We start from the raw sequence: 24,182 nt of genomic DNA, 5'->3' as shown, positions 1-24,182 counted from the left end.
CAGACAGGGCTGGCCGAAAGGTGGGCATGAGGGTGCGAGAGGGACATGCTGGTACCCCAACACTTTCCCCTAAGAGACGAACCATGGTGAGAGCCCAGCAAATGCTTTATTGCCAAGGGCAGCAATTCCCTCAGCCCCTGGGCAGCAGAGATGGAGGCTGCCTCACTGCGTCCCATACCAGATCGGTCCATACCGACAAGCAGTTCGTTGGCGCCAAGAGCCAGCCCCGGCACCAGCTGCCCAGCCTAGGGCCACACAGGGGACGGAGAGAGCTGGACAGCCCAGCCTGCAGGACAGGGACATTCCCTCAGCGCTAATGCATTGTGCCATGCTCTGAGACCACCACCCTAAATACTGCCCATGTAGCTCTCGCCAGGCCTGGTGGTCTGCAGGCAGCCTGGGGATGTTGCTGGCTCCTCCTCAAGGTCCCCCTCTGCTCCTGCTCCCTCGGGCCGGTGCTGCGCAGGATGGGGGCTCAGCCTGTCCTATGGCACTGCCTCCCTGTGCCCACACCTAACGCAGTGTGCTCAGAGGAGACGTCCCAGGAGCCGAGCGCCAGGAGAGCTGCCCCAGGCCACTGGCAGGTCAACGAAGCCCAGCTTGCTGTAGAAGCTCAGCTGCTGCTGGTCAGTGGCACCGACCTGGCAAAACACTCCCCGTGACCCTGGAAGGGAGGCGAGAGGTCAGGCCTGTACCACTGGGAACCCAGCGCTGGGGCTAGGGGCCAGTGGCTGGGACCCCCTCCGCAAGGGGTCATCCTCTCCACTGCCCTTTGGCACTGGGTGCCTGCGTGATGCCCCAAGACGTAGGTCCATGTGTCCCCCAGTGCAAGGGGAGGGCACGGTGCCTGGGAGCTGGGGCCAGACTGCATCAGAGAGCGGACGGGGAGCCCTGGTGAGGGCTACCCCAGCCCCGTGCTGAGAGGTGGGGTGCAGGTGGGGCTGGCTCCCAGCTCTGGGGTGGGCAAGGGAGCAGTCGGGATGGAGTTGTGCTGGATCAAGAGGGCCTCAGTCCTCCCCAGCATGGGGAGGTCATGCTCACCGTTGGCCCTGAGTGTGCTCAGCAGGCAGATGGCCAGGCTGCGGCTGGCCCCCACGTCCAGCACGCGGGGGGCCGTGCCCAGCTGCACCAGGGAGGGGAAGCGCCGCAGCACAGGCAGGGGCACAGCTGGTGGCTCTGCGTGGAAGAAGAGCAGTGCTTCATCCAGGGCATCCTGCAGGAGACAAAAACAAGTGAGGGAACCCCCTCCATCCCCCCCCAAACCCGCTCCCCTCTGCTCCAGGTGCCCCCTCACCTGTCCCAGAGCTGGGGCACCTCCACCCAGGTCTCGGGGGTACTTGTGCCGTACGGCCGGCAGCCAGCTGCTGTCTCGCTGTTGCAGGAAGCCTTCAGCGCAGAGTGCTCCAGCTGCGTAGCCGCACAGACCACCCTCATCCTCCAGCACAAATGTGTACTCGGGGCTCAGGCTCAGGAAGCTGCCCAGCAGCCTGCCAGCCAGAGCAGGAGCACTGCTGAGCTGCCGCCTGGAGCCCAGCCTGCCCCAGGGAAAGCTCAGACCAGCCAGCCTCCTCCCTCCTGCCCCGGCAGGACAGCACCCCGGCGCCCACCGGACCTTCCCTTTGAGACCCCCCCAGCAGAAGCCCTCAGCCAAGCGGAGACACCGCAGCCCGCCTGCAGCCAGGCTGGACAGTGGGTCCATCCCCACAGCGGCTGCCACAGCCCAGCTGGACGTTAGCGCAGGGACTGTCCCCCCTACCCCCTCCCGCAGGGTTAGGCCACCGCCAGCCATGGTGCAGGCAGAGCTGGTCCCCACAGGGATGCGAGGAGAGGCCACCGCCTCACACGGCAGCCCTGCATCACCCAGCACGTGGCCGGGCTCACCACACGCCTGGCAAGTGGGAGCCCCAGAAGGGCCACGTCTCACCTGTCACCGAGGAGATCGGGGTGGGCCGCAAGGATCTCTGCGACTTTGGGGTCACAGTCCAAACTCTCCCGGCACATTCGGTAAAGCTCTCCCTGGAAGACCCAGATCCACCTCAGCCCTGGCTCTGCCTGCCCTGCCCAATCCCTGCCCCTCAGCCGCCTGCCGCCCCCGCCACAGCCCCTGCCGGAGCACGGTGTACCCGCAGCTGCCCGAGTTGACCATAAAGAGGGACTGCGACCGGGGCTGTGGCCTCCAGCGCATCCTGGCCAGGGGAAGGTATGAAGGTATGTGCTTCGGCCATCCAAGGGCACTGGCGTCTGCGCCAAGTGATGCACTGTGCACCACCTTCTGCTGGCCTCTGAAGCTTGTTACCACAGCACAGCAACACTTCAAAATGAGAAATCGCCGTTCCAGTCAGGCGCCCCAGAGCAGCAGCTGCTGAAGAAATGCTGCTCGCCCCAGGACAGAGCATGCTCAGAGCAGCCAGAATGGCAGCAAAACCAATACTGAAACTGAGGTCTCCACAGAGCATGTGCAAAGTGGGACATCTCAGAATTTCCCATCTTGGTCAGATTTGAGTTTGCTGCTGCTCACAGGATCAGCGAAAAGAACATCCCGATAAAAGCATTGCTTCTCAAAGGAAAGGCTGCCCCGATCACTGAACAACAAGAGCAGGACCACGCACTTCTGAGCGCCATTCCCAGAATGGGCTGAAGTGCTTAGCTGGATTTTTCTCTCAAAGCTTCACTGGACACAGACGTTCAGCTTGTTAAAGTTTAGCCTGATCAGATGAAATCTGACAACAGGCAATTGAAAACAAGCCCTTGCAATGGGAATTGCTGGCAGCTGCAGCCTGATATTATAATCTGCTCTCATGCGCTTGCAACTCCTCCTCTGTTAGTTACAAGCACTGCAGCTGTGCGTTGCCGGGTACTGTATTTAGCAGGGATGTGCAGTTGTGTCCGTGATGGCTGGATTTGCAGCGTTAGCATTTCCTTTAGCTAGGAGAAGCAGCAGGGTGAGGGAGCAGGGTGTTTGCTGCAGACTGTGTGGTCTGTGGGGAACCCAGGGCTCTGCTGGATTTGGCAGCAGTTTAACTTGGGTGTTCAACACCTCCAAATTCTCCCTTTCCCTCCCCATCCCATCAAACTGCTGGGATGTCAAACAGAGCCGGGGGGCTGGCAGCAAGCAGGTCACGGCCAACAGAAGCTGCTACCTCTCCAGCAGGGAATCATCCAGTCAACTGGATGAGCGTTTGAAGAAGGGACTGATTTGGAGATGAACCTCAAGAAGCTCAGGCAGTGCCCAGAGCTGCAGACTGATGAAGGCTGCGGGAGGTTGCCATTCAGACTTGCCCTGTTCTGGATCTTTCCTGGCATCTGCTCGCGGCCACCGCTGGAGATCAGTGCTGGGGGTGCTCTGGAGGTCGCCCTCGCAACCTGGCAACCTCGAGTCTGTACCAGTTTATCTGTGGCTGTGCCTGCTGCTCAATTCTGAGCTGCGTCTCCCTCCCCTGCTGCTGGCTGCCAGGAGGGTCTCTGCCCAGGCGCTCGTCGCAGGGAGGTGGGTGATGGTCCCTGCAGAGGCCGCTTGCCACAAGACCCCCTCTCCAGCCCAGGGGGCTGACGCGCTGCTGGACACAGCCCCAGGTGACCTGCCCCAGGCTGGCCTGCTCTGAGCCGGGGCTGGACCCCAGAGGTCCCTTCCCACCTGCATCGCCATGCACTGCAAGCTCAGTCTTGGGATCAGCAGCAGACGAGCATGTATCTCGTTAGCGCACGTACAGCACAGGCCATGCAAAGGTGACTTTGGCCAGTGGGTCCAACCTTGTCCAGGGGCAGCAGCGGGCGCAGGAGGTACAGCTGGCTGGATGGGAAGAGCGGAGGTGGGTGGTAGAAGAGGTCACAGCTGTTCCCCACGGGTAGCAGTGCCTGGAGGAGACACAGTCCGTCAGGGAGCGGGTTGTTCTGGCTCCAAACCTTGTCTTGGAGGCAGCAGGAGGAGGGTCCCCCGGAGGCACCCTAAACCCCAGGAGCCACAGCCAAGGCGCAGAGGCCTGGGGCAGCTCTGCCTTCCTAAGCTTGCAGCAACCCAATGGCAGAGCCAGGAGCAGCAGCTGGGATCCTGGCTTCGCAACGGCTCTTTCAGCCCCCACAGATATGGACATGTTCTCACCTGCAGCTCTCCAAAGAGGCCCCCACGACGTGCCCAGGGCTCAGCGTCCCCCCCCAGCAAGATCGGGGCAGTGATGCTCTGGCACCCTGGAGGCAGCAGGAGAGAGACACATGCGAGGTGAACAAATACCTGCTGGGCCAAGGGGACATCAGCCTCCATCACACAGCAACATCACGATCCACACTGGTCACAGCTCCAAGGCTCTGCCCCCACAGCTGTGCAGCCCGGGCACAGGACCTCGCCTGGGCTCGGGCAGCCAGCCCCATGCATTAGGGTAGCAACACACCTTCCGCAGCAGGGCTTGAAGCGGGGGAATGGGGAAAGGAATGATCCTGCCTCCATGAAAGGTGTAAGGTAAAGACGTAGCTCCTGGCTACGGTTGGAAAGCTGCAGGCTGCCACAGAGAGCAGCACGCTGCTTTGCTGCCCAGCCAGCCAGCTCTGCAGTGCCTGTGGGAACTTGCTCTGCATGCAGCTGCTTCCCTGCAGAAGTGGTTCAAGTCACATGGCCCCATCTCACACTGAAGCTGGAGACGCTCTCAGGTTGTCCTCTGGTAACAGTTCTTGGTTTGTAAGAGGTCACAAGGCCCACAGAGCAACCAGGGAACCCTAAACCAGAGGAACAGGGGCTTCCGAAGTGATGCACGGGCATTCAAAATCCAACCTCACCTCTGTCACCCAGGCCGTTACTGCTCCCAATGGCCCATGGATCCCTTTTGCCAGAAAGGCTAAGGGGTCCTTGGATTAAAAGGGCTGAGGAACCATGTCCTAAAAATAGGCATTCATTCCAGACTGTGAGAGATGGTGAAGAGCTGCTCCGATGACTGCCCTGTCCCCAGCAGCAGTGCCCCATCCTGCCTCGGTGTGTCAGGACACACAGGGGTGCCAGACTTCCCATGGCCATTCCCGCTCCGCTCGGCAGGCAGAGCATGGGAAAGGGCAGCCTGGTGGTGAGTGCTGGCTGCTGCTGCGGGGCTGGAGGTGACGGAGGGCAGCAGCCAGGCCCCCACCACCCAGGTGGGTAAGCCAGGGCAGCACTGGTACTTACAGCCAAAGCAGCTTCCCCAGGTCCCCTTGGGGTCAGGGTCGCAGAGGAGATGGCCATCTGCAAATGAGGCAAGGTGGTGAGCACGCGACATGGGTCAGCGGTGAGGAAGGTGTCAAGGGAAGGTGCGCTCCCAGGAGAGACCCTGGCCCCCCTGGCTAGACACAGGGACCCCAGACCTCTGGGAGGGGGTCCCAGACACCTTCCCCTCTTTAGTGGGGGAAACAGTGGATCTCCACAGAACAAGCTTCAGACGCCCTCGGTGTGCCGCAGTGCCCGGGGTCCCCTGCACTTCAACATGGCTGGATTTGGCCAGGGTGCGAATACGCGCTACAGGGCCACAGGGGCTGGCTCAGGGCTGGCATCAGCCACGTACCCAGCCAGAGGACAAAGGCACTGGCGGCCAGCAGCATGTTGCGGATGTCCCAGAGGTAGGGGTGGAGGTCGTAGAGCAGCGCCTGCCCGGTGCTGCTGACAAAGCGGCTGTGCAGGCGGCACGTCTGACTGCAGAGCAGCTGGAAGGACTGGGCTCGGCCGCGCCACAGTGTGCCCTGTGGATGGACCGGGCTGTCAGCCCAACCGTGACAGGCACTGTCCCGCACCAGTGCCCGGACCAGCCTTACCCCGCAGGCATTAGTTGCCGTGGCCGGGACCCCCACGCTGAGGCTGTTTGCCCGGAGCCACCGAAAGTGCTCCAGGAGATGCTGCGCCAGTGGCCCATGGTGATAGGGCAGGTAGAAGAGCTCCACCAGCATCCGCACCTCCCCCAGAGTCAGCGGTGCCATGGGGCTGGACCTGGCCTCTTCTGGGGTCAGTGGTGCTGTGGGGTTGGACCTGGCCTCCTCAAGGGTCAGCAGTGCCGTAGGGACAGACCCAGCGTCCTCTGAGGTCAGCGGTGCCGTGGGGATGGACCTGGCCTCCTCTGGAGTCAGCGCTGCCATGGGTCTAGACTTGGCCTCCTCTGGGGTCACTGGTGCTGTGGGGCTGGTCCTGGCCTCCTTGGGGGTCAGTGGTACCGTGGGGCCAGACCCAGCCTCCTCCAGGGTCAGCAGGGCCATGGGGCTGGATCCAGCCTCCTCTGGGGTCAATGGTGCCATGGGGCCAGGGCTAGCACCAACCTCATCAGTGACTGGTGCTGGGAGGCCAGGGCTGGCGCCAGCCCCACCAGTGAGCGGTGCTGGGAGGCCAGGGCTGGCGCCAGCCCCACCAGTGAGCGGTGCTGGGGAGCCGGGGCTGGCGCCAGCCCCATCAGTGAGCGGTGCTGGGAGGCCAGGGCTGGCGCCAGCCCCACCAGTGAGTGGTGCTGGGGAGCCGGGGCTGGCGCCAGCCCCATCAGTGAGCGGTGCTGGGGAGCCGGGGCTGGCGCCAGCCCCACCAGTGATCGGTGCTGGGGAGCCGGGGCTGGTACCAGCCCCACCAGTGAGCGGTGCTGGGGAGCCGGGGCTGGTGCCAGCCCCATCAGTGAGTGGTGCTGGGGAGCCAGGGCTGGCGCCAGCCCCATCAGTGAGTGGTGCTGGGGAGCCAGGGCTGGCGCCAGCCCCACCAGTGAGCAGTGCCAGGAGGCCAGCGCTGGTACCAGCTCCAGGCCCTGGAGGTGTCTGGGGCATGTCAGCCCTGCTGTCCTCAGGCTGGGTACTGCTGGGGGGCTGGAGGGAGCTGCCACCCCCTGTCCTGGCATCACTGGTGGGTAGGGGAATGTTCTGGCTGGTGTTGGCCCCATTGCTGCAGCACATGGATGGGCCTGGACTGTGGAGGGTCTCGGTGGCCACCGGGGTTCCTGCAGACTGGGCACTCCCAGCCATGCTGGGCAGAGCAGAGGAGGGCTCACAGGTCTCTCTGCTCCCCATGGTGAGCTGGTCCCCATTCCCCGTGGGGCTTTGCCGACTGCTAGCGAGGGTCCTGCTCCCACTGCCCTTCTCAGGCTCCGAGATCACCTTCTTCCTTTCCTCCCCTGGTGCCACACCACAGGGCTCAGGGCCATGCTGGTCTGCCCCACTGGGAACAGAGTCATGGGGCTGGGGTTCGGGCATGACCTCGTGTCCTCTCGCTGTGCCAGGCTGCAGCCTCATTCCTCCCTTGAGGCTGACGCTGGCGTGTCTTGGGGTCCTTCCTCCTGGCAGAAAGGAGCAAGGGGGCAGCACCTTTGGCACCTGCATGGAAACTGCTGCCCGTGGGGTAGGAGAGCCCTGGGGGTGGCTGTGCCAGGAAGCTCCATCTCCAAGCTGGCAGGGACCAGGGAGGTGCCAGGACCATGGGTTTGCATCACTCTGTGCTCTGGAGTTCAGGCCTCCGTGACTGGTGAGGCCACAGGCTTTGCAGAGGCAAACACTGCAAAACACCAAGCTTGCAACCTGGCTGAACCCCCTCTTCCAGAGCTGTATCATGGCCCAGGCTCCCATGCTGCCAGCCAAGGAGACCCCCTTTTGGGATGCGGCCAGGGCAGGAGCACCCACAAGGCAGCGTGGTTTGATGGATGCCCACGCCTGCCCACCACGACACACACAGACCCCGCTGCCGCACCAGCTGGAGCGCCCTACCCAAACGGGCAGGACATGGGGCTCCCTCAGTCCACCGAGCTCCCAGCAGAGCCAGTCCAGCGCTCCAGAGGGGATAAGGGATGCTGCACGGTGCGAGTTCATCACCTACCTGGCTCCAAGGCCTGCCGGTTTATCTCAGCAACCCAGTCATGCAGCGCCAGCTCCAAGGCGTCCTGGGGGCTGTAGCTCCCCTCCTCTGAGCCTTGGCTGTCCTCCAGGGCTGTCGCAGTCTCCATCCCTAAGGAAATGTAGCTCATCAGCCTGGGCAGACCCACTTTTTGCTTGATGGAGCTATCCCATGCCACACTGAGGGCGGGCATTCCCCCCTCCAAAGAGATGTCCCCAGGATGGATCCCCTGCTCTGGGATGTCAGGTAGTGCCCAGCCAGGTGAGACACCTCACGCAGGCTGCCATGCAGGAAAGTCTGCAGGGCCGTGGCAAAGATGGGCAGCGATGGGCAGGCCCTGCCCTGGGTGCACAAGCTCACTGCCAGCACTGGGGCCCCATGTACAGACCTGCCTGGGGCGCTGGGGCCAGGTACCTGCATGATCAGCGTGGGCGCAGCTCCTCAGCTCGCTCCGAAACCAGCTGCCCAATGTGTGTATGGGGATGAAGTTGGCCTGGAGTTCACAGTTGGGGTTGAGGAGCAGTCCACGGAGCCTGGACATGAGGCCAGGGGCACGTCCCATGTAGGGGCCCAGGAAGACACGTCTGCAGTCATAGTCGTTGGCGTACAGGTTGTCCCAGATGACGGGGCGGCGCCGCAGGACACCCTCCACCTCCTCCAGCTGCGTGGCTGAGAGCTCCTGTGACACCACCTTTGGGCCTGGAGCATCACGGCACGGACGTGCATGGGGCACACAGGCAGCGCAGTCCATCATGCACGCTCGCAACAGGGACATGCGCACATCTGGGCACCGAGCATGGAGATGAGGGTCGAGTCACCCCACCCCACCCTCCCTAGCCAGAAGGAGAGCAGACCCACAGCCTGACCCATTGCCTGCCTGGCCGGGGCTGCGTACCCCAATGCTGAAAGGCACCGCGGTGGGGCCGCTCATTGGCGCCTCTCCCAGGACAGAGCCCATGGCTGCAGGGTTTGCAGACACTGGCTCTTGCTGAGAAGCTGCGCAGGACCACACAACCCACAGAGCCAGGCCAGGTGCTCACCTGTCCAGATGACACCAATCCCTGGGAGCAGCTCCTGGCCTATGGTCAGCAAGTAGCAGGACTGGCTGGGGCTGGGAGAGCACAGAGAGCTGCAGTACTCTGGGGAGAGAGCACAGAGCATCCCTTGAGGGGCAGAGAGAGCAGGAGAGGAGAAGCTGCCTAGAATCAACGGATAGGGGCTGGGAAGATGTGTGATGCAGGGAATACGGCATGCACAGCTGCTGAAGCACCAGCCCATCTACAGCCTGGTCCTGTCCTAATCCTGAGATCTCCAGGGCTCCCGCAGGAGCATCAAGGGACTAGGGGGGGAGCTGTGGAGGCTATTAGGGCACTCAGCTCTCAGCAGATAGAGGTGCTGGCTGCAGCCAGCCAAAGGGCACCCCTGTCTGCTGTGGGGTGCCATGGCTGGCTGAGCACTGGACTCTCAGGGGTGGCTGGGGCTGCACGGCTGCAGGCAGTACCTGTAGGGCAGAAGAGGAAGACGGAGGGTTGGCCCAGCTCCTGGTACACCTCGTTGGCCACAGAGGCCTGAGCCTGCGCCAGGGAGGGGAAGACGTCTCTGTCAGCTTGGCACATGCAGGGGTCGATGTCGTCAAAGAGCAGCGCGAAGGAGTGGCACCCCATGGCAGCCACCTGCGGACACGGGCACGGGCTGCTAGGGTCCCTGGGCAGCAGAGAGAAAGGAGGCAGCGAGCCCCGGACGAGCTCCTGCCGCCTGGACCCCATAAGGACAGCAGAGGTCTGGGGTGCCCGGACGGAGGGGTGGGCAGGGCGGCCCTTGCCATGTCCCCCACGCCTGCCCAGCGGACGCTGCGCACAAGGTCCAGCTGCTCCACGGGCGCACGCCAGCCCCGCGGCCACGGCCCACCTCGTTCCAAGCCCTGCGCGCAGCCACGTTTGCCGTGGGCCAGGAGCCCTTTCAAAGCAGGCTCCGTGCTGCGGTGGCCCAGAGCCCGCTCCCACCGTGCCACTGCCGGGCGGCCCCACTCGCCGCCCGCCACACCTGCTCCCCTCCGCACTGCACCCACACATCTACCTGCAGCGCGGGGAGCCCCGTGGCAGGAGCAGAGGCTGGCAGAGCCTCGGGAGGAGCCTCGCCGCATGGCCGGGCAGGTGCTCCCTGTGCCAGGGCCGGCTGGGGGCAGCCGGAGAGGTGGCCAGGCTTGGTGCAGGACAGGGCAGCTGCTGCCTGGGCTGTGCCGCAGGGAGGAGGAGCAGCCGCCCACGGAGCAAACCCACCGTGCTGGCGGCTCTGTACCCTCCCTGGGGACCAGGGGCTCAGCACCAGCCTGCATCGGCCTCTGGTGCTGCCCAGCAAGCTCTGGGGCTTGGTCGGTCCCTCTTCCGTCCCCAGCGCTGCCTGCTAGCAGTCAGGCATCCACGGAGCCCTTGGCTCTCTGTCACCGTGACAGGGACAACACGTCTGCCACCAGGCACCCCACAGAGCTGCTCCCTGATGTGCATCAGCAGGAGCGGTTTACAGCCCCACAACAGCCTTTGGGGTGGCCATGGGGTCCACACACAAGCATGCGTGCCCCTTGCCTGGGAGCAGTGGGGTGAAGGAATGGCCCACGGTACCTGCCTGAGTTTTTCCTGCAGCAGGAGCCGATCCCCGGCACTTGAAAACACCATGTCCTGACCAGCAGAAATGGCGAAAACAAACTCCACACCCTGCTCTTGGGCAGCTTCGATGAGAGACCGCATGCAGGCTGGGGACAAAGCAGAGGGGGTGCTGTGAGTGCTGGGAGGCAAGGGATGGAGAGAGACAAGGGATGGAGGGAGACAAGGGATGGAGGGATGGCGGGAGAGGGAACCACGGTGGCCCGAAAGGAAGGAGCTGAGGGCATTGGGAGGCAGGAGAGAGCATCTGGAGGGGAGAGGCCCGGGGGAGACAGTTTCCAGCCCCTTGGGACACAGGGTCTGCGGGCCCTGGCATATTCGAGCATATTGTCAGAGACCCACGCGGGGAGCTTCCCATGCTGGGTGGGCTCCTAGGCGATTCCATGTGATGGGCAGGGTCTGGGGAGGCTCCTTGTACCAGGCGGGGTCTGGGGGGGTCTCCTTGCACGAGACAGGGCCTGCGGGGCTCCCTGCAGTGGGCAGGATTCTGGCAGGAAGAGTGGTAACAGCCAGCCTGACCCTGGATGAGGTGCAGACCGTGCTTCACCCCTGAGGACCCAGGACACCTACAGCCCACCCGTGCTGGGGCCCAGCAGAGCCGCTACCTGCCTCATGCTCTGTGTAGGGCTCTCGCCAGAGCAGCCGGTGCTTCAGCTCGTCCTTGGGTGCATACATGTAGCAGTTCAGCCCCCAGCGTTTCAGCCTGTGCAGCAAGGACAAGGGGTCACCCAAGGCTCCAGGTGGGCAGTTTCCAAAGAGGCAGCCGGGCAGGTGCCAGCCCACAGCACCAAGAGCGGTCCTCAGCATATGGCGTCCTCTCCTTCCCCAGAGCTGCACCGTGTCCTGCCGTGCTTCCAGCCTGTGCTCCCACAGAGCTCCACAGACTGTGGACCCACAGCTTTTCGCCTGCACAGGGACCCCTGCCCTGTGTACTTTGAACAGCCACACAGAGATATAAATCTCACCCAGTGGTCCCAGTGCTGAGCCCAACGATTTGTGTTGTTTAGGGACCTCCAGACAGACAGTGCATCTGGAGGAGAAGGTCTCAGAGACCAGCAGGATGTTTCTTCCTGTGAGATGGGTTGAATTAACACCCTTGCTGCAGAAAAAGCAGGTGGGAGGGACCAGCTTAGCCTAAACAGCTTGTTTTAACCATTTCACAATGATGACAAAAAGCTCAATGTCCTGAGCAAGGAATGGAGGAGGGGTGAGTGGCCAGAGCAGCCTCTGGGGGAAGAGAGGGGATCCTTGGGGGAGACTGAGGATGGGGCTGGAGCCATGGAGGGAGCAAGCTCAGAGGTCTACTGCTCCACACAGCCCCCCCCAAGGGTGCAGGCAGCCCCCGCCCTGGAGTCCAGCTGTGGGGCTCCATCAGGCCAAACCAGCCCTGCAGCTTTGCAGCAGCTCTCTCAGGGCTTGCAGTGAGACCTGTGGAAGCACTTAGCATCTTGTGTAAGCACGTTTGGGGTGGGTTTCTTTTCCCTTTCTCTTCAGCTGTGCTTCTAATTGTGTAATCAAGAACCAAACTTGTTTGTAGCCCAAACACGCAGGCTGCAAGGTTGCCTGTTGTGATGAGTGACTCCAGATGAAGCAGGTATGTACGAGCTAGTTGCCCCTCTGGACGTGAGGGGTCTCTGTGAAGCAGTACCAGCTGAGACTCCCTGGAGAGCTGGCATCTCACCGCTCCCCAAAGCTCAGTGTCCAGGAGTGGGGTGCGCCTGCCAGGCACAATCTGGCCTGGGGTACCCCTCTGGGAACCACACACACATGGGGAGCCACTGTAGACCCCCTCACATCACCCCCTTGAAAAGCCCATGTCCTGTCCGCAGGGTGGCCTGACTCCACCAACAGTCCCTATATGCCTGCTGCACCATTCCCAGGTCATGCCTTGATCACCTGAACAGGTCAAGACCTTCAACACCATCGCTCTACAACCATTTTTGCAGCTACTGGGTCTCACTGGGGCTCTTTTGCACCCTTGCATTTTTCCATCTCCTCTCCAGTGAGACACCAGCACAGGACACAGCGCTGCAGCCCTAGCCCAGCTCTGGATATGGAGGCTGCAGCCTCCTCACAACCTGCAACCTCTGGGCTGTCCCTTGCCTGCCCTGGTCTCACTTTCCTCACACTGCAGCCAGATGTGCCCCGCATCACCTGCCCAGCTCCTGCACAAGCACCTTTTTTGGGCTGTATTAGGTGGCATTTCAATGGAAGGGGGCCCAGAGCAGGCTGTGTATTTACTGCTGGGATGATGTGCGTGCCACATGCCACTGCGACCTGACAAAAGGAATTCCGGCAAAAATGCCAGGAGGCCTGCATGGATGAATAAGGAGCTCGTGGACAAACTACAACACAAAACAGAAACCTACAGAGGGTGGAAGCAAGGACAGGTAGCCTGGGAAGAATACAGAGAAATTGTCTGAGCAGCCAGGGATCAGATTAGGAAAGCTAAAGCCACGATAGAATTAAATGAGGCCAGGGACATCAAGGGCAACAAGAACAGCTTCTATAGGTACATCAGTGATAAAAGAAAGACAAGGGAAAATGTGGGCCCTCTCCAGAAGGAAAGGGGACACCTGGTTACCCGGGACATGGAGAAGGCTGAGGTACTCGACGACTTTTTTGCCTCAGTCTTCACCAGCAAGTGCTCCAGCCGCACCGCCCAAGACGCAGAAGGCAAAGGCAGGGACTGGGAGAACAAAGAACTGCCCGCTGTAGGAGAAGATCACGTTCGAGACCATCTAAGGAACCTGAAGGTGCACAAGTCCATGGGACCTGATGAGGTGCATCCACGGGTCCTGAGGGAACTGGCAGATGAAGTGGCTAAGCCACTATCCATCATATTTAAGAAGTCATGGCAGTCCAGGGAAGTTCCCACTGACTGGAAAAGCAGAAACATAACCCCAATTTTTAAAAAGAGAAAAAAGGAAGAACCGGGGAACTACACGCCAGTCAGTCTCACCTCTGTGCCCAGCAAGATCGTGGAGCAGATCCTCCTGGAAAATATGCTAAGGCACATGGAAAATAAGGAGGTGATTAGTGACAGCCAACAGGGCTTGACTAAGGGGCAAATTGAGCCTGACAAATTTGGTGGCCTTCTACAATGGGGTTACAGCGCTGGTGGACAAGGGAAGAGCAACTGATATCATCTACCCAGACTTGTCCAAAGCATTTAACACTGTCCCACACAACATCCTTGTCTCTGATTTGGAGGGACATGGTTTTGACGGATGGACCATTCGGTGGATAAGGAATGGGCTGGGCTGGATGGTTGCACTCAAAGAGTTGCGGTCAATGGCTCATTGTCCAAGTGGAGACCAGTGACGAGTGGCATTCCTCAGGGGTCAGTGTTGGGACCAGCACTGTTTAACATCTTTGTTGACAACATGGACAGTGGGACTGAGTGCACCCTCAGCAAGTTTGCTGACCACACCAAGCTGTGTGGTGCGGTCAACACGCTGGAGGGAAGGGATGCCATCCAGAGGGACCTTGACAGGCTTGAGGAGTGGACCCATGCAAACCTCATGAAGTTCAGCCCAAGCACAAATACAGGCTGGGTGGAGAATGGACTGAGAGCAGCCCTGAGGAGGACTTGGGGGTGCTGGCTGACAAGAAGCTCAACATGACACGGCAATGTGCGGTCGCAGCCCAGAAAGCCAACCGTAACCTGGGCTGCATCAGAAGAATTGTGACCAGCAGGTTTAGGGAGGTGATTCTCCCCCTGTACTCCACTCTGGTGAGACCCCACCTGGAGTACTGTGTCCAGCTCTGGGGCCCCCAACATAAGAAGGACATGGACCTGTTGGAGCGAGTCCAGAGGAGGACCACGAAGATGATCAGGGGACTGGCACACCTCTCCTATGAGGAAAGGCTGAGAGAGTTGGGGTTGTTCAGCCTGGAGAAGAGAAGGCTCCAGGGAGACCTTACAGCAGCCTGCCAGTACCTAAAAGGAGCCTACAAGAAAGCTGGAGAGGGACTTTTTACAAGGGCAAGTAGTGGTAGGACAAGGGGTAATGGCTTTAAACTGAAAGAGGGTAGATTTAGATTAGATGTAAGGAAGAAATTCTTCACTGTGAGCATGGTGAGGTACTGGAGCAGGTTGCCGGGAGAGATTGTGGATGTCCCATCCCTGTAAGTGTTGAAGGCCAGGTTGGATGGGGCTTTGAGCAACCTGGTCTAGTGGAAGGCATCCCTGCCCGTGGCAGGGGGGTTGGAACTAGATGATCTTTAAGGTCCCTTCCAACCCAAACCATTCTAGGATTCTATTCTATGACACAGACCTCCAGAGGCAGCTGCTGTGCACACCCTGCCAGGGAGGCTCACAGAGCAGCTCCAGAGAGCCTGCACCCCTCTCTGTCACACACAGTTAACATGGGGTCCAGCACTGCCACTGTAACAGGGACAAGGATTCATCAAGGTGCAGCATCTGGCATCAGCAGTAACTCTGCTTTAACTGAAGTCCTTTTGCAACGAATCCACGAGCCGCTGGCATTAGAATCACAGAATGTTCTGGGAACTTGGGACTGCAAGATTTTTGCCAAGCCCTGCAAGTGGAATGCCCCAGAGTGCTGAAAAACTGAGTGCTGAAGCAGAGCTTTGGCAGGGTGGGCAGCAGAGCTGGGCAAGCATGAACCCGTAGCAGGATGCTGTGCCTGTGCAGTTTGCAGGTGGCAAAGACCAAGTAAGTGGAGAATAAAGGAGCAAATACAGCACTCAGATGGAGTGATTTGAAATGGCTGTTAAGCTGGGCTTCAGCAGGCAGTATACTTCTTAATACAGCCAAGCATAAAGTCCTACCTAGGTAAAAGAATACAGAAGATAGGGTGTGTGAAGTAACTAATGAGCAATTAGTTGAATGGGAGTGTCCTCTGCAATGCCACTCAGCATAAGAGAAAGCCCTAGACGAATCACTGCAGAGTGTCAGGTGGGACTAAGGAGATTCGGTGACCTCTGTGCTAGCTGCAGATGCGGAGATGCTGAGAACAGTCTAGAGTGAGTCTGTCAAGGAGCCGTACACACAGACACAGGTGGAAAGCCTGCAAGCAAGAGCCTTGGAGTACAGTCTGCTCATCTCCCCAGGGGAAATCCTCAGCCCGCCAACGCTCCGGAGGAGAGAAAAGCCACACCCAGCAGTCAGGGACACGGCAGGGTCCAGGGGTGACTCACGGGGACGTGCGTGCGGGTGAGATGGGAGGGGAAATGTCTCCAGCTCTCCAGATGCTCCACTGCAGTCAGAGCTGAAGGGAAGCAGGTCTGACAGAGATCAGGGCCTGCCTGCTTCAGGAGATCACACTGCAGCAACGTAAGGCCCTTTCTGGCCTCAAAAAGCACAAATTCTTTCCAGAATCTCCCCAGCAATCCAAGACGCACTGGAAATTATCAGGACAGGGCAGACACCTCCCTAGACAGCTCTTTTGGCACTCCTGTATGAAAGCCATCTGATATATTCATTTATTTTTATTTATCCTTCTTCGCAGACAATGTTTTACATTTTCCCACGATGAACAGACTGGGAAGCGTATCATGTACCACATGATACAAGTGCCTCATCTTGTTTCTTTCCAGAGAAGAAAAACACCAGTGAACATACCGCTCACATGTGCAAACATGTGAACATACATCCCAGTCCAGTACCAGACAAAGCCATCATTAGACCTTCTCATTCCTAATATACTTTAAAACATCACATCTTGTTTTCCTTCCTGTATGTTTTCCCCAAATTTTCTAAGCTACGTTTTTCTGTATCTGCATCTCTAGTCCCCACATTATGGTCCTTACTTGCACTTGTGACTGCCCACACTGTCATCAGTGCACTCTCACAGCATGACCGGCACATTTCCCACACAGTGCATGGCTGCCAGTGCCATCACCAGCACAGTCATCAGTACACGGCCCTGCCGTCTCTGGCCCACTGCCCAGCCATCACTGGTGCACTGCCCACGCTGTCACCAGTGCACTGCCTGGCCATCACCGGTGAATTGCCCACACTGTGACCAGCACACTCTCTACACCATCCCCAGTGTGCTGCCCGTGCCATCACCAGGGCAGTACCCACAGTGACCAGTGTGCCGCCTAGGCTGTGACCATTGTGCTGCCCATGCTGGATGATCCACAGGGGCCCCGCAGGGCCCCAGTTCATCAGTGGCAGGTCCTGTCAGTGCAGCTCATCCCACTGATGGCCAGTGCATGGGCACCAGCTGCTAGGAGAAGGCTTTTTCTTGTCTGCACACATCAACTCCCATCCCAAGGTTATTCTCACAACCAGCCAGTGACAGATCCTGCCCACATCCTTCCATCACAGGGACACATGGTGACACACAGACGTACATGGGGACTCACAGGGATGCAAGGGCCACCTCCACAGCAGGCAGGGCTGCGAGCGCACATTGCCGTGTCATGTTGAGCTTCTTGTCAGCCAACACCCCCAAGTCCTCCTCAGGGCTGCTCTCAGTCCATTCTCCACCCAGCCTGTATTTGTGCTTGGGCTGAACTTCATGAGGTTTGCATGGGTCCACTCCTCAAGCCTGTCAAGGTCCCTCTGGATGGCATCCCTTCCCTCCAGCGTGTTGACCGCACCACACAGCTTGGTGTGGTCAGCAGACTTGCACAGGTGAATAAAGTGGCCACCTGTGCCCATGGTGGAGTGATGCGGGTTTGCTGTGCTGTCTGTTTCCACAATGATAAGCCTGGCTCCAGCGAGGCTGGGCTGGCTGGAAGCACCCACCCGGTGTCCTCGCTGGGAGCGCAGGGCAGTGGGGACAGCAGCCCCAGGCGGGGTGAGCTGGCCACTTGCTGCTGGTGGCAGCAGGCATGCGCTCTGCTGTTCTGCGGCCAGCTCACCCACAGGGGCTGGTGCCGCGTGGCACTGTCCAGGACCGCACAGTTCAGAGATGAGGCAATGGGTGCTCGTCCTGCCAGGTCAGCACCCGAGGTGGGCTTCCAACCCACTGAACACCCCCACATTCTCTCTCACGTGGATCTGATTTCCCATTTCCAGCCCCAGCCCCTCCGCCTGCTCCCCGATACCCCTCCTGCGCATGGGCTGCCCTAGCCGACCCACACCATGCTGCAGTCAGGGCAGAGCAGCTTTTCTGGTGCCTCCAGAGGCAGCGTTTTCAGGCTTGCATAGCCCCCACGCTCGTCTCCAAACCCTTCCCAGCTGCCATCGCTCCTCGCAAGGCATGGGGAGCAGGGTCCAACCCTGTCCCACTGACAGCTCCCCATGGGTCTGCGCCTCGCTGGAGCACACGTGCCAGCTTTGCAGTGCCAGCACGCAGGGGCTAGTGCCCACCCAGCCCCTTCCAGACCCCATCCCCAGACCCCATTCCCTTGGGGCGCCCAGCCCTGGCCCAGGCCCTCCAGCCAAGCACGTCTGGCTGCAGCTGGGCTGTCAGAGTCCCAGCACCATCTGCCGGCACAGGGCAGCACAGCCCGCATCTGTCCGGGCGTCCTCGGGCCACCCGTCCATCCCGCAGCCACCGCACCCGAGTCCCGGGCGAGAAGGTCTTTGCGTGGGCCGGATCCAGCGGTGCGAGAGTGCTGGGACCGAGGAGGCACTGCAGGAGCAGCGCTGGGAGAAACATGAGCCCCCTTCATTGCCATCGCCCCGGCAGCACAAAGGCAGGCCAGCCCCCGGAGCCTCCCTCCGGCATGTTTTCCCTCACTGCTCCTGCCTCCACAGCACTCTGGCTTCCACCTCGTCACTCTGCCACGGCCTAGTACCTTCAGAGAGGAAAATTCAGGGTACTTGCCATTGAAAGAGAAGTTTCCTCTGTTCCATAGACCATGGTCTCCCATAGAAACCTATAAAAGAGGGGGAAAAAAAGTCAAAAAGCAGTTATCAGTAACTGCCTTAAAACAGAGTCTCTCTCTGTACTGTCCCTAAGTGGCTGCTCTTAAACCCAGAGATCCACCGGTTGTTCACCTCTGGCTACTGCAGATGTCTATTATCCTGCTATTATCTTGCTGGGCATTGGTATTCAAGCAAGTGGGTATGATGTCTGTGCTTCCATTCTTCCCAGAAAGAGGCAGCTGGGAAGAACTGCACAAGGTAGCACTTAACCTGGGAGGTAGAATTTGCACAGTGAAAGCCAAGCCTAGAGGAGACAGCTGAGGGCTGGCAAAGTTATAAGGCACTCTAGCATGATTTTGGGGTGCACCGAAGCACAGAGCTATTGTACATCCATCCTAGAGTTTTCTGCCTGGGGATTTTCTTCTTTACAGAGACCAGCTCTGTGTCTCTCTGCATATCTCTGTGTCTGTGTAGTGTCAGGCTGTGTCAAGCAGAGCATGATTACTCCTGTATGGGCTATAAAAGCTGTTCTCTCTGTCTTTAATCACTGCACAACTCAAACTGCACCAAAATTGCACTGGCACAGCTCTCCCCTACACCCTGCAAACACACACCTGAATTGCAGCAGCAGTCATGTCCCCTAGCAAGCTGTTCATATCAGGAACACACAAACAACCTGCGGGGATGCCCACGAGTGCTGGGACTGTGACTCCACAAGACATTTCACAGACACCTTGTCTGTCCCCCACCGGAAAAGACCATCTCCATAAGCTTGCAAAGGGAAAATCCAGAGAGACAAAGCATACCAGGGAGCAACCTTTCCAGTTGTCTGCTAACAAAGACACTCATCAATGAGCACCAAGGCTGGCCGCAAGGACGTTGCCCTTCCAGAAAGTTCACATCAACAAAACCAAATGCAGGAAATACAGATCTGGAGTCAGCAAATTCCCAAGTGTTTCTTAACATTTCCACTTCTGCTGCTTGCAGGCGTTAGGTGGTTGTTGGGCACCAGTGTCTGACACAAGCTTGAGGCTGCAGCACCACAGTCTGCCCTGTGCTCTGCAGGGAACGAGTCTGTGACTGGATATAGTGAGCAAGGGCACTGTTGGACATGCAGCACTCATTCTGCTGTTGGGACTGCTTTCAAGGAAGGGCCTTTCCTATTTCTGCATGTAGGAAGACCCGGGAGGTACGGAGTTGTCTCCAAACCCAGTGGGAAAGAATACCCGGTGGAAGGCAAGCCACTTCACTTGGGGACAATGGGAGAATAGGCAGGTAAATGGGTTTGTAGAGATGCCGATTTGACAGCTTCTTAAAGAGGAGGTTAAGGGGAACCTGTAAGTGTTCCAGCACAGACCTGAAATTTAGCATGAGAAGAATCTTCAGTCACTTCAAATCTCTGCAGATCTGGCAGCTGCAATGTGACGTCTTACAGAAAATACATTGCATCTTGAACAGTGATGGCAATTAGCCATCAAGGCAACTTCCTAGTTTTGGATGAGCTCTGCACCATGGGCAACTTTTAAATCAGTCAATGCACTTTCTAGAAGACAAGACCAACAGGAGCAGATATTCAGGGAAGTGAATGCATTCACTGAACTGGGCAGCGCACAAGGGCAGATCGCAATGACTCTGTTAGTCTGGGAGAAAGGACCAGCTCTCAGGGTCTGGCATGTGGCCAGCATTGCCCAGAAAAGCACCCGCGTTTCCCTAAAGCACCTGAGTGCTCTGGAGCTGGTCTGCCTGGGAGGGGACCCCGATGCCCTGCTCCCTTTGGCAGGAGCCCACCCTGCAGCCCTCAACGCCAACCTTGGGCAATGGTGTGGTAGGCTGTGCCACAGCACACACTGAACATTATCTTCTTTGTAGATAGATCTTCTACCTGTTTGAACATCTACACAGTTATTCCACCTACTTTGAAATAATATATATTTACCTTACTAGCCAACCCCACTGTGCATGGGGCCAAATTTGTGGTCACTCAAGGATCCCAGCAAACATTTCACCCAAATAAATAGTTTTAAATAAATAGTTTTTCCAATAAATAAATAGTTTTTCCATTTCCCAATCCACAGAAACTCCTGCTCAGCTCACAGTGAGGTCCCAGGAGTCCCTGTACAGCACCTGCCTGCAAGTGCCTCACTCACACTTTGCTGTGAACTGACGCTGCCTTGCAAGTATGACACTCACTGCCTACACAAGCCCTGCCAGCAGCAGCTCTGTTGAAAATGTCATCCTAGTGTATTCTGCCACGTAAAGTAGCTTAAATTGTACCAGCAAGATCTGTTTGTACCTGTGTCTGCATCTCCAAAGGAGTGTTGTTGGTGCTCTGCTTTTTTGAAGACAGATGGGCACTGATGAGTGATGCTGTGCATTTGTACCTCATCTCTCCCATGGCCCAGATCACTACATCAGTAACCCATCAACACCATTACTTGCCAAACTCTGGGCCATCTGGAATGTCCCTCAGAAATTTCTTCACAACCATTAGCAACACATTGAACAGATTGGGAAGCAAAGTCCTCAGGCCCCAACCATTCCCCAGCACTTCTCCTGTCCTGGGTGCAGGTCACCCAGAAGCGTCAGTCCGTCCGTGCTCTCCGGCTGCTGCTAGCAATATCCGGGGTGTCAGGAGGGAGCAGGGGGCTCTGCGTAGGACACACCACTCCTGGCCTGCCTTGGCCCCGCTACAGCTGCACCCTGCTCAGCAGTCTGCCCACTGCAGCACCACCCTATGTTCCCTGCCTGGGCCTGTGCTACCAGGGTGAGGGATGCCTTTCCTTCCTCAATCTTTAGGGACCTCCTCCTCCTGGAGTGGCTCTGCCAGCAGCATCTTTGTCCTTCTCTTTCCCAGGTCAGCTTTCTTACATCAGTGATTCTTGTCTGACTCATATTTCTTTTTACTATCAACTTCCCTATCCCTGCACTTTCTATTTATTTTGTGTTTATTTGCATGGTGCTTTTGCTTCCTCCCAGGCAAGGCGGTGGGCTTCAGCAGGGTACTGTGCTGCCAGGAAAAGTGGAGATGCTTTTGCCTAGTGGGTGCCAGGCCTGGCCCAGCTCCAGAGGTTCTGTGCTGCAGAAACAGGAGTTGGGGGCGAGGGGGAAGAAGGACAGGGCTGCGCCATACAGAGCTGCCATGAGAGACCAGGCTTTTCCTGACCAGCTCTGTGCACAGCCCACGGCAGCGCAGCACTGCGGGCGGGGGGCAGGAGGGGCACACACCGGGATGCTGCCCGCACGCCCAGGGCAGAGGAAAACCACTGCGGAGTGCTGGAGGCAGCGCAGCGGCAGCATGCCCCACTGCGGGGGGGGGGGGGGGGGGGGAGCATCGGCTGGGCTGGGCTGGCTGCGGGGTGCAGCAGTGCTCTGGGGAAGAGCTGGGGAACTTCAATGGGGGGTGCTGGTCCCGTACCCGTGGGCAGAAGTTGGGTGCTGTGCAGGGGCCCGCCTCTCTGTCTCCCCAGTACCCGGGGTCCCGGGCGCGGCTCGGGTCCCGGCGGCCCTTCCCGGCCCCTGTTCGCTCCGGGTGGACCGGGCCAGCCCCTGCAATGCCCGGGCGGGGCACCGGCCCCAGCCGCGGCCCCGGAGGGACCTACCTTCCACCACGCCGCAGAGGAAGCGCGGCCGCCCCGCCATACCCGCGCAGGAGCGGCCTGCCGGTGCTGGGGCGGGCGGAGGGGTGCGCGGGAGGATGGAGGGATGCGCGGAGGGACAGAGGGATCTGCGGAGGGATGCAGGGATGCGCGGAGGGATGCAGGGATGCGCGGAGGGATGCAGGGTTGCAAAGAGGGATGCGCGGGGGGATGCAGGGTTGCAAGGAGGGAGGCGCGGACGGACGGAGGGACGCAAGGAGGGATGCGCGGAGAGATGGACGCATGCAAGGAGGGGCAGAAGGATGCGCGGAGGGATGGAGGGGTGCGCGGAGAGACGGCTCCGCCGCCTGCCCTCCCCCAGCGGAGACGCGCCCGCCGCAGCGCAGGGGGCGGCCCCGGCGGGTGGGGCCGCGGCGGGGCCGGGGCGTGGGGCGGGGCGGAGCGGGGGGGGCCCCCGCGGAGCCCCCGGGCAAAACCGCCCCGTGGTGGGCCGGGCGCTTCAGCTCTCCCCGGAGATCGCGCCGGGAAGAGCTACCCGACCCCTTCTGCTGGAGCGGGGCCGCCGCCCGGGGCGGGCCCCCAGCAGCCCCTCGGCAGCCCCCCCCCCCCCCCCGGGCCGGAGCCCCCCCCGGGCCGGAGCCCCCGCCGCCCCGGCCACCGGGCGGGCCCGGCCCGGTGCAGCGCCTGGTCCCGACCCGCAGCCCGGGGCCGGCCCGCACTCCCGGCGCCCCGGGTGCTGCCGGCGCTGCACGGCGGGGCTGCGGCCGCCGCCGGTCGCTGGCACCGGGGCCCAGCCTGGTACCCACGCCAGCCCCCCGCACCGTGTCCCCCGGCGTTCTCCCGGTGCAGGCCGAGGGCAGTTATTTCTCCCGCCTTTGCAGCTTCCCGGGACCCAACAGCCCCAGGCCCCGGAGCTGTTCCCCGGAGGTCGGGTGTCATTATTCCCTTGTATTCATCACTGAGCTGGCACCTTCCCCGCTGGTACCCTCATGCCGGGCCCGGGGTGTGATGCCTCTCTGGCTCGCCAGGTCGGTGAGATCAGGACTGTTTCATGTGCCTTGCACGTGACTCACCTGCTTGCATATGTCAGGCTGCTATTTGCCTTTTGTCACACTGCTCTGAGCTGCTGACACATGTTTGGCTCGTGATGCTCTCCATCCCACAGGTTCTGGTTTGCAGAAGTGCTGCCACGTCATTAGTTCCCTATCCTGCAGCTGCACAGTCACTGGTACCTGCCTGCATGCAGGACCCTGTGTTTGACGTCACTGAACTGCTCTGCTCTTTTCTGACCACTTTTCCTGTTTGTCAGTCTCATTGTAAGGTGGGCCTGTGTTCTGCAGCATACCTGCAGCCTTCCCCAGCCAAAAGGCATCATAATCCAGAGAGCAAGTACATGACACTGTCACCATGCAAGTGTGAGGGATGGAGCCAGGAGACAGCAGAGGTGCACTCCTCCTGCAGTGAGGCACTGCCAAGTGCCCTCCCAGCAGCCGTCACCACTTGCAGCCATTTCGTCTAACCCACAGGCATGGAGCCGCACAGGAGAAGTGGGCGTCAGAGCCCTAGAAAATCAGGATCTGTGGCATCTCCCTCTTCCCTTTGCAGGTTAATCTAGTGCTAGGAAGCCGAGTCATGGTGTCTGGGCCATCAAAGCAGCAAGGAGCGCAAGAGCGACTGACCGGCAGTGACCTGGCAGGGAAGAGGCCATCAAGAGTGCACTGCGGGCTAGCGAGGTCTGCCCAAAGCTCAGCAGCATGGCATGGAGGAGGCTGCGTGAAGCAAGAAGAGCCCAGAGCACTTAAAGCCTCAGCCCCTGAACAGGGGTCTCATAACCCGACTCACACATAGCAATAAAACCAGACTCGTAACATCAATAAAAACTCATAACCAGACACACACAGCAATAAAAACTGTGTGCTGGGTGCAGGACAGACAATGATGCTGTGGGAAAGCCAGCTCGGTGCTACCAGGTTGGGTTATTCATGTGCAGGGAGCAACTGCTGGGGCTTGCTGGGCACAGGCTGTGCTCATGCTTGCTCTTCACCTCACGGCCTGCACAAGCCCCTGCCGACTTTTGCTGCTGGGGAACGCTGAGTTCAAGCCTGGCCCTGGACAAGGCTGTTGGGACAGACCAGAGCGGCCAGCCATGGCAGGGGCAGCGCTGGGAGCAGCCCAGTGCCCTTGGAGTGGCTGCAATGCCCAGGGACATGGCATGGTTAGAGGTAGAGATGTGGGCATGACATTACTCTCTCCATGAAGACTGTCAGAGAAGAAAGGCAGGCAGGGCTATGTATACACAGGTGTGTCTGCTGTGATTCTTCCCCTTC

General features: G+C 59.6%; 1 protein-coding gene across 8 annotated transcripts; it reads right to left on the bottom strand.

Annotated features, from left to right (window-relative positions):
• Positions 1-87: 87 nt before the first annotated feature.
• Positions 88-23,008, bottom strand: LOC115338036 (protein O-GlcNAcase-like). 8 transcript variants are annotated; one of them, XM_030006451.2, is made up of 17 exons: positions 22,929-23,008; positions 18,219-18,270; positions 11,073-11,170; positions 10,426-10,556; positions 9,309-9,480; positions 8,848-8,946; positions 8,222-8,506; positions 7,790-7,918; positions 5,767-7,256; positions 5,520-5,694; positions 5,147-5,203; positions 4,100-4,185; positions 3,751-3,855; positions 1,925-2,016; positions 1,295-1,487; positions 1,042-1,213; positions 88-664 (listed from the first exon to the last, which is right to left on the bottom strand). In XM_030006451.2, the coding sequence occupies exons 1-17, from the start codon at positions 22,936-22,938 to the stop codon at positions 528-530; spliced, it is 3,483 nt and encodes a 1,160-aa protein (XP_029862311.1). In that variant the 5' UTR covers positions 22,939-23,008; the 3' UTR covers positions 88-527. The 8 variants fall into 8 exon arrangements, with proteins under 8 accessions (XP_029862311.1, XP_029862310.1, XP_040977769.1 ...); XM_030006450.2 differs by lacking the exon at positions 22,929-23,008 and adding an exon at positions 21,859-22,032; XM_041121835.1 differs by lacking the exon at positions 22,929-23,008 and adding an exon at positions 21,859-22,032 and having other exon boundaries at positions 5,767-7,253.
• Positions 23,009-24,182: the final 1,174 nt, after the last annotated feature.

The sequence above is a fragment of the Aquila chrysaetos genome, unplaced genomic scaffold (assembly GCF_900496995.4).
Source record: "Aquila chrysaetos chrysaetos unplaced genomic scaffold, bAquChr1.4, whole genome shotgun sequence".
Lineage (NCBI taxonomy): Eukaryota > Metazoa > Chordata > Aves > Accipitriformes > Accipitridae > Aquila > Aquila chrysaetos.
Note: the sequence above shows the minus strand (reverse complement) of the source record. Positions and strands in the feature narration are given on the sequence as shown.

What these genes read in the sequence shown, in the direction of transcription:
- LOC115338036 (XM_030006450.2), bottom strand. Translation starts at nt 21,898, where the DNA reads ATGGCGGGGCGGCCGCGCTTCCTCTGCGGCGTGGTGGAAG. An exon ending in CTACACAGAGCATGAGGCAG is followed by an intron (nt 10,557 to 11,072) that starts GTAGCGGCTCTG and finishes CTTTGTCCCCAG; the next exon opens with CCTGCATGCGGTCTCTCATC. An exon ending in GTGCCCCAGCTCTGGGACAG is followed by an intron (nt 1,214 to 1,294) that starts GTGAGGGGGCAC and finishes TGTCTCCTGCAG; the next exon opens with GATGCCCTGGATGAAGCACT.